Below are 9,953 nucleotides of genomic sequence, written 5' to 3' on the forward strand. Positions count from 1 at the left end.
TAACCAATCACCATACCAAGTTTGAAGTTCCTAGGCCTAAGGGTTCTTTTGTTATTGATCAGAAACCGTTTTTAATTAAAAGGTCAATGTGACCTTGACCTTTGACCCCTTGACCCCAAAATCTATACAGGTCATCTACTGATCATGACCAATCACCATACCAAGTTTGAAGTTCCTAGGCCTTAAGGTTCTTTAGTTATTGATCGGAAACCGTTTTTACCTACAAGGTCAATGTGACCTTGACCTTTGATCCCTTGACCCCAAAATCAATAGGGGTCATCTACTGATCATGACCAATCACCATACCAAGTTCAAAGTTCCTAGGCCTTAAGGTTCTTTAGTTATTGATCGGAAACCGTTTTTGCTTTCAAGGTCAATGTGACCTTGACCTTTGACCCCTTGACCCCAAAATCAATAGGGGTCATCTACTGGTCATGACCAATCACCATACCAAGTTTGAAGTTCCTAGGCCTTAAGGTTCTTTAGTTATTGATCGGAAACCGTTTTTGCTTTCAAGGTCAATGTGACCTTGACCTTTGACCCCTTGACTCCAAAATCAATAGGGGTCATCTACTGGTCATGACCAATCACCATACCAAGTTTGAAGTTCCTAGGCCTTAAGGTTCTTTAGTTATTGATCGGAAACCGTTTTTGCTTTCAAGGTCAATGTGACCTTGACCTTTGACCCCTTGACCCCAAAATCAATAGGGGTCATTTACTGGTCATGACCAATCACCATACCAAGTTTGAAGTTCCTAGGCCTTAAGGTTCTTTAGTTATTGATCAGAAACCGTTTTTGCTTTCAAGGTCAATGTGACCTTGACCTTTGACCCCTTGACTCCAAAATCAATAGGGGTCATCTACTGGTCATGACCAATCACCATACCAAGTTTGAAGTTCCTAGGCCTTAAGGTTCTTTAGTTATTGATCGGAAACCGTTTTTGCTTTCAAGGTCAATGTGACCTTGACCTTTGACCCCTTGACCCCAAAATCAATAGGGGTCATCTACTGGTCATGACCAATCACCATACCAAGTTTGAAGTTCCTAGGCCTTAAGGTTCTTTAGTTATTGATCGGAAACCGTTTTTGCTTTCAAGGTCAATGTGACCTTGACCTTTGACCCCTTGACCCCAAAATCAATAGGGGTCATCTACTGGTCATGACCAATCACCATACCAAGTTTGAAGTTCCTAGGCCTTAAGGTTCTTTAGTTATTGATCGGAAACCGTTTTTGCTTTCAAGGTCAATGTGACCTTGACCTTTGACCCCTTGACCCCAAAATCAATAGGGGTCATCTACTGGTCATGACCAATCACCATACCAAGTTTGAAGTTCCTAGGCCTAAGGGTTCTTTAGTTATCACTCGGAAACCATTTGGTCAACGGACCGACGGACCGACAAGTGCAAAGCAATATACCCCCTTTTTTTCAAAATGGGGGCATAATAAAGCCTTTATATATATTATACTTCTTCCTCATTCTATCTTTAACAAGCTTCAAGATCTGCATTATGAATTCACTTTTTCACTCAATGATAACAGATATTCAAGAATTGTCAAAAGTCTAGTTTTTATATAATTAAATTATCACATAAACTGCAGCGCAGGAGTGTAATAAAGCCATTTAATAACAAGCAATTATCATAGTATTGCAAGCAATCCATAAGTCCCCTACCGGTTAGAACCCCAGCAACATTCTGATGGGCCATTGGACATTCAATTATACCATTGAATGAATGAATGACATTAATGAACTTCAATCTTTTGAGTTCTAAGTTTGTCTCTATCATGGTTATGTGTTAGTTCCCCTGACAAATAAGGAAATTATGTTTATACAACAGATAATCAAAAGGTCTGATTTTCTCAGGATGAATAAGTATAACCAATGTTTCAATTTTTCTCTATTTTAAGTGAATTTTTTTGGAAAAAATCTTTAAAAGTGATCTCAGGAAACAGTTTTTATGAACAGACAGACAGACAGACAGACTGAAGGACACTCCAAAATTATTTTTCACCTAAATATAACAGAGGAGATAACTCTTGAAATAAAGATGCTAGATTTATAAACATTGTCATACATGATGATACCATTTATAGTCACAAAGAAGAAAAGTAAAAAAAATAACAATTTACAAATTTACCATTAACATGTAAAGTAACAAAAATGGAAATTTTAAAAGAAATTAAATATAATGTAGGTGTTGATAATGAATGTTTATTTTGAATTTGAAGTAAATCCATGAGGAAATAAGATATAAAGAATAAATAAGAACAATTCAAAGTTCAAGGAGGAGATAATTCTGGAAATATGGATTCTAGATTTATAAACCTTGTCATATCGTTATGATGTGGTAGTTTGAAGTAAATCCTATAAGGAATAAAGAAGTTGGGAGTAAAAATACCAATTTCTCAAAAAAGTTCAAGGGGGGCATAATTCTGAAAATTATAAGTGTTGCTAGAGTATTGAACCTTCTCATATATGTTGAGTGATAATAAGAAACATACATATGAAGTTTGGAGCAGATACATTAAGAAATAAAGAAGTTATTAAAAAAAATTCAACGGAGGTAATTCTGATAATTTTTGTGCTAGAGTTGTAAACCTTGTCACATATGATGTGGTTGATGACCAGAAACTAATATTTAAAGTTTGAAGTAAATACCTTAAGAAATAAAGAAGTTATAGTGAAAAAGCTTAAAAATTGGAATCAGAAATCTTTAAATTCAGTCTATTTGTTGCCATAGCAACCAGAATTTTCAACGTAGGAAGAAAAAAAAGGTGTGCTTAATCTCCATGCTGCCATTTATCCATATATCAAGTTTCATAAAAATATTTTCAGTACTTTTTAAGTTATCGCGGGATCCAGTTTTGTGGACGGACTGACGGACAGACAGAGCGACGTTTTAACAGAGAGTAATAATGTGGCTACTCTATTGGGTTCTCTCTATTGTTCTATTTAGCCACACAAAAGAAAATATGCACATAAAAGCATTACGGAATGAATGACATCAATGAGAAAGAACAGTTACCTATTGTCCCTCAAGCCACATAATTACTGTCCTGTGAGTGCGGACAGACAGACTGACAGACAGACGGAGGGTAAACCTAAAGTCCCCTCCGGTTAAACCGGTAGGGGACTAAAAACGATATTACACTAGTGTAATAACACTTTGAAGCGACATCATTTGTGCCATATAGAAACATAGAGTTATTTAAGCGCGCTAATGTAAGCGTTACTCTATAGGCGCGTCATTGAAAAATTACTCATTTTTACAGTTTTCTGTTCCTATTTTATATATGTGATAAATAGAATATTATATTCGAGTAGATTCAATACTAAATTTATTGAACTTGTTGAAAAAAACAATATTATGCTCGCCAGAGGCTCGCATAATATGATTTTATTCAACTCGTTCAGTAAATCTAGTATTAAACTACACTCATTCAATATCCTCTATATATATTACCTTTTTTTGAGTAAAAGAGAACAATCCATCTGACATCATCACCGAATTCAATATGTCTGTGAAGTTTCTCATATTTGCCATCATACCGGAAGTCACCGTGAGCTAAATCAAGCGTGTCTCTAACTGCACGTTCTTCACATGTATGGGGTAAGTTCTTCAACAACACACATCGCTCTTGTAGCTCCGACATTGTTACACAACTTGCATGAAGTTTACATAATTGTCTGTAATATAGTAAAAGGAAACATAGATATATTAAAAACAATGTTTTATCAATCTGATCAGCTAGGTAGTTCTAAAGTCTTTTCAGCAAAAAATAGTGCTTGTCGTCAAACAAGTACAAGTGCAAGTACAAATATACAAGTTCATTACATGCTTTACGGTTGTATATTGAAATATATTAGTGAAATAAAAAAAACTGATATTTCACTGTGAGAAACAATGAAATTATCAATATGATATTTTTCACCGTTTTGAATTTAAGCCCCTTACGTTGTTTCAGTGAAATACCAGAGTGCACAGTACTGGAAAACAGCTTTGTGATGTTATGTCGTAATTGACGTCGCGCTGATTATTATTTCGCGGTCTTTTAAAAAAAACCTATCGAAACATTATGTTATAGGTTAAAATGTCTTTTAAACATTTCTCTTTGAATATAAAAAAAAAAATTTATTTAGTTCAGTGTAATATCAAAATATATATTTCACATCGTGAACACCAAAAGTTCATATTTCTTATATACCTTTTGGTGCTCACTCCGTGAAATAATTATCCTGATATTATACAGACACAGTATCTATGTCATTAAAGGCACACATTATGCCTTCGCAATCCTTATTTTTTTAATTCTTTAGAAATGTCCTACATGTGCTTAATAATGTTTTGATAATGGATTAAGAGCATTTTAAATGTTTAACGACTGACGAGGTAGCGTTGAACATGCAATAATATGTCTTAAAGGTAATGTAAACAAAGTACAATGTACATAGTATTTTGACTTCCATAAAATATACTAATTCAATATAATTATACCAATTGCCAACATAACAAAATCAGCAAAAGATCATTTATGCATATAGCAAAAAAAACTATTTTGGAAACTGTAACAATATACCAAAATTTAATAAAAAGTTTTTGAAAAATAAAAATGACAACATTTCTGAGGTATAAAGGCCTTTATGTTAAACATAAAAGCGCTTCACAACAGGATCTGTGAAACAAAATAACAAGAGCTGTCACAGGAGACAGCGAAGCTCGACTAATAAAATACTGGACGCAGTAAGGAAGACAAAACTATGAAAGAAAAATCAATTATGTATAATTATGTATTAAGTTATAGTAAAAAAATAACATTTGTTAACATAAATTCCAAGATCAAGGGGAATAATTCTAGAAATAGTCATGCTAGAGTTATGGACCTTGCCACACAACATTTGTGTAATGATAAGAAATATATATTTGAAGTTTGAAGTAGATACCTTAAAAAATAAAGAAGTTATTATATTTCTTAAAGAAAATCCTAAGTTCAAAGAGAGATAAATCTGTAAATATTGCTTCAAGAGTAATGAACATTGTCACATAAAATGTAATTGATGATAAGGAATATATAAGTATTTGAAGTTTGAGGTAGATACCTTTAAAAATAAAAAAGTTGAAATAAAAAATAACATTTTTCTAGTAAATAAATCTAAGTTTATGGGGAGATAATTCTTGCAATTCTGGTGCTAGAGTTATGAACCTTGTCACATAAGATGTGGATGATGATAACGTAAATATATTTGAAGTATGAAGTTGATCCCTTTAGAAATAAATAAGTTACAGTAAAAAATAATATTTTTTATGGAAAATTCTAAGTTCAAAGGGAGATAAATCTGAAAATATTGGTGCTAGAGTTATGAACCTTGTCACATAAGATGGGGATGATGATAACGTAAATATATTTGAAGTATGAGGTTGATCCCTTAAGAAATAAAGAAGAAACAGTAAGAAATAGTATTTTTTGAAGAAACTTCTAAGTTCAAGGGGAGATAAATCTGAAAATATTGGTGCTAGAGTTATGAACCTTGTCACATAAGATGGGGATGATGATAAGGTACATATATTTGAAGTATGAGTTTGATCCCTTAAGAAATAAAGAAGTATCAGTAAAAAATAGTATTTTTTAAGAAAATTCTAAGTTCAAGGGGAGATAAATCTGAAAATATTGGTGCTAGAGTTATGAACCTTGTCACATAAGATGTGGTTGATGATAAGGAACATATATTTGAAGTTTGAAGATGATACCTTAAGAAATGACAAAGTTATAGTGAAAAATATTTTACTGCACCAAAACTTTAATCTAAAATCTGGACGCGGACGCCGACGCCGGGGCGAGTAGGACAGCTCTCCATATACTTCGTATAGTCGAGCTAAAAAATCTAAACTGAATGTATATTTAAACTTTTGTTTGTAAAGTCAATAGGTGACTGGTCCTTCCTATTATGTTTACAGATAAAAACACTGACTACATTATACAATGCCCATATCAATACTACGATAAAATGTTAAATTAAACAATCAAGTAGGTCATGTACAATCTGGGACCAAAAATATATCATTTTTGTCCAAGGTACAAGTTATCAATTTATAATCCCACATCATATAAAATGAAAATATTATATATATGTTTTAGGAATTTATGGTAATAAAGAGCACCCGTTTATAAAAAGCTGGATAATAATTTTGCTCTTGGTGATAATTTGATCATTATTGACAATACAAATGAGCCGAACACCTGTGCCTAACAACTGTATTTGACTTAAAACTGGCTTGTAATATTTGGTTTATAAATAACTAACCTAGATTGCCTTTGACTAATACAAAGTAGTTCCATAAAACGTCTGTTCTGAGGAAGCTTTATATTGTATTATGTTGTAAACTTTTGCAAATTTAAACTATTAAGGATAAATAGCAAACCACTCTTTTCTCGTCATATGTTTTTCCTCGTTTCTAAAGGTGTGTTTTAACAAAACGGAATATTTCAACCAATGTAATAAATTAGTCCAGCTAATTGTACTATGCAATGAGATATTGTGCTATTTTGTGTATGGGCAATATCTCCCCTCTGACCTTTGGCGTGTAAATATATTTTAAAGGCCCATTATGCCCTAGAAATGCTTTAACTTTTATTTTTAATAGCTTTTTATTTTCAGTGTACTTTTATAGTTTCAAAACTAATACTCATTGGCCAATAATCTGAGTCAACTTTTTCTTCTGATGCCTTTTTGGCAATAAGTACAATTATAGTGATACAATATTTGGTGTGGAAGTCAAAATACTACTTTGTTTACATTTTGTTACTTTTGTGACAAATTAATTGACATTTAGTGCTACATCTTAAAAAAAAAACAAGCATCAAACATGTTCTAATACCGTTATTTAAATGTTATAAAACTAATTGCCCTTTCTAAGGAAGTAAACATCTATTTGTTTTTGTGGCATAAATTCCCTATAATGTGCCTTTAACTATGTACATATAATAAATCAATCATTCCTATCAATAAGTGTATTTACAAGTACACAATGTAGTCCAACTAATTGTACATCTATTTTATGTATGGGTAAAAATCTCTCTAGAAGCAAGAGTCTGACACAGAACAAAAATATCTCAGAATCTACATGTAGCTTTGGCCCGTCAATATACTTTGACTAACTAGTACACAATGTAAACCTGAACAAAACATGTTCAGTATCACAACTAGGTGTAAATCCTACCTTTAAATGGTGTGTGACCCATTTACCTGTCCTTACTTGAATAAACATAAAATGTATATGTATGTAAACAATGTAGGTTACAAGCCAAAAGATTTTTTTAAAAAAACAAAAACGAAAGTAGGTTTCTAAATAAACATTCATTCTTTAAGTATTTCAAGAGGTTTTCGAAATAAGACGTAATAAGACATACATACTGGTAGATATAATCATAGTTAACTTTAAAATGTTTCACAAACATTACCTGGATACTTCTATAAAGTAGTTAAGTATTTCTATACAGTACAATAATAATATATAAACTACGTAAATTTAGTAGAAATATTTAAAGCTTTAACCTGCAAGATTAAACCATTTCCGTTCGAATATAACTATCTTATAATACACATTGTTTAAACTATCATAATAATACACACAGAATAAAAAACTGCTGTTATTCTCTTCCTGGTTTACACAACTTATAGTTTTCGAAAAACAAAATATTTATTGCTACTACTTTCGTTTTCGAATGTGAGCTAAATGCAATCCACTACCGTATATCTACAATACAGTACACACGTAAACAGCGCAGTGTAGAACAGAACAGTACAGACCAGAATAGAATAGACAGGAATAGAATAGAATAGAATAGAATAGAATAGACCAGAATAGAATATAATAGACCAGAATAGAATAGAACAGAATAGAACAGAACAAAATAGAATAGAATAGAATATTATTTGTTTCCAATCATTGGCCTTTACAGGCATATAGTCACATAATAATGATATTGAACAAGATGTACAGAACTAAAAACATTAACAAAAGACTTTGTAACAATCAGAAACTAAGGCATATTAAATGACAAAAGTGAATAAAAAAAAGAAAAGATATTCAAGTAAGCCAAATAATTCACTATCTAGATCTATATAGGTTCAACCAGATATTACTTTTTTTTAGAAATTCGAGTCTAGATGAAAAACATTTATGGATAAAATTTGCTACAGCATTAATAGTACGCTGAGCACGAGTCACTGTTTTAGTCCAATTAATTAGACTTGTCAAAGAGACACCGAGATAATTTTGGACGGGTGCTGTCTTTTTCCAAAACGGTTTGACAGTAAGAAAAAAAGTCTGTTAAATGGGTCAAACCGTTCACGCCGAATTAATTAGGCTATCACTGTTTATACATGTAACTGTTATAATATTAATTATAATTTTCATCAAAATTGGCATGTATCCGAAGATTACTGCATTTAAAATACGATACAAAGAATCTACAAAAACGTGAATTTAAACATAAACAAGGAAAAAAAATAGTGTATTGGAACTTGTGGTTATATAACATAAACAAGGAAAAAGAAATAAGTACTACATAGGAAATTGTGGTTCTGTATATTTGAGTCATTTAAAGGCTTAATTATTACCATGTGTCAAACTTTTAATGTTATTCAATATTAATATATATTTTTTTCTAATAAGCTTATCCCGCATGGCTTAAATTTGTTTTAGGCCAGCTCAGCTCAGCGACTGCCACACAAACATTTCAATTTTTATATTAATGCGCATGTACATGTACATGTTATTTTTATACTCATATTTTCATGGTTGAGTATGTATCAGATGCTGCTATAGCAACAGGTCAGTCTTACTGAAATATGATTGAATCCTCATTTTCTTTTCTTTTTTTATTCTGATTATTAGGTTAAGCGTACATAAAATGAAATTCTAGTATGTTGTAATAATCTGTTATGATATTTGCTTGTAGTGTGATATTTGTTTTTAATCAATTATTATCTTATCCATATTGATATGTGCTTATAAATTAATTCATTTTACAGATTCACTCATAAATAAACATTGATCTTCTTATTCCTATATTATATACATGTATTTTTTTCTTTTATACAGGTTGTTTGTTTGCATTGTTAAAGGATAGTCTGCTACATTTGTATGTCGGAAAATAGCTTATATAGCTAATGTTTATTTGTTTTTTGTAACTGACTATAAATAAAGATTCTCTTATCTGTATTATCAAAACTACAGGTTTTAGGACAATGTACAAAGCCCTCCACATGAGTTAGGGTCCGGGGTGGCCTATTGTATACTTGTAAATTTGATATAACTTTCCCACACATGTATATATGAATTGTGTCATTACAATCTGATACATCATAATATTTTATTGCTCCGCGCCCACATACTCTGTCATTAGGACAAAAATGACGACGTATAGGCCTATTGTATGGTGGATTGCAAATAGTGTAGAAGGGAAATAATCCTCCAAAAATTAACTGGTAAAGTACATATCACAGTTATGTCCCTTTGACGTAAAGATCAATATCATAATAGCGCATGTTGTTGTTCAAAAGGAAGAAAATATTAACCATGTCCGACATATCTTTAGTGATTCCTTCCTCTAAATAATTAATAATTTGTATTCGATTACATTCAACAAACAGTCTGGTAAACTTTTGATCATGTACTTTATTGCCATCCTTTTATTAATTAATAACGTTCTAATCGGTATTATTAAAATTCAAATTCTAAATCCCGTTTCATGTATGTATCAGCGGCTATATTACATAAATCTTATACTGCATTGTTACAAAATTTTTACTCATTTAAAAGTAGTCAAATATCAACCCCTTCCCATCCCCACCTCCTTTAAATATGCATTACCCCTTTATATCGAAATTTTGCGCCCAAAAAGTCTCGGAAGTCGCGCCTGACCTGGATATAAGTTTAATGTTGCACTA

At 31.7% G+C, this 9,953-nt stretch overlaps 1 protein-coding gene across 1 annotated transcript in view; it reads right to left on the reverse strand.

Annotated features, from left to right (window-relative positions):
- LOC132726447 (protein mono-ADP-ribosyltransferase PARP14-like) overlaps positions 1–7,740 on the reverse strand; it is a 60,631-nt gene extending 52,891 nt beyond the window's left edge. The window contains exons 1-2 of the mRNA XM_060711761.1: positions 7,554–7,740; positions 3,466–3,689 (exon numbers count right to left, since the gene is read on the reverse strand). Coding sequence (XP_060567744.1) covers positions 3,466–3,655 — 190 coding nt within the window. The 5' untranslated portion in view covers positions 3,656–3,689; positions 7,554–7,740. The remainder of the gene's footprint in view (positions 1–3,465; positions 3,690–7,553) is intronic.
- Positions 7,741–9,953: the final 2,213 nt, after the last annotated feature.

The sequence above is a fragment of the Ruditapes philippinarum genome, unplaced genomic scaffold, assembly GCF_026571515.1.
Source record: "Ruditapes philippinarum isolate M1 unplaced genomic scaffold, ASM2657151v2 ctg4483_1_1_1_1, whole genome shotgun sequence".
In the NCBI taxonomy this organism is placed as follows: Eukaryota; Metazoa; Mollusca; class Bivalvia; order Venerida; family Veneridae; genus Ruditapes; species Ruditapes philippinarum.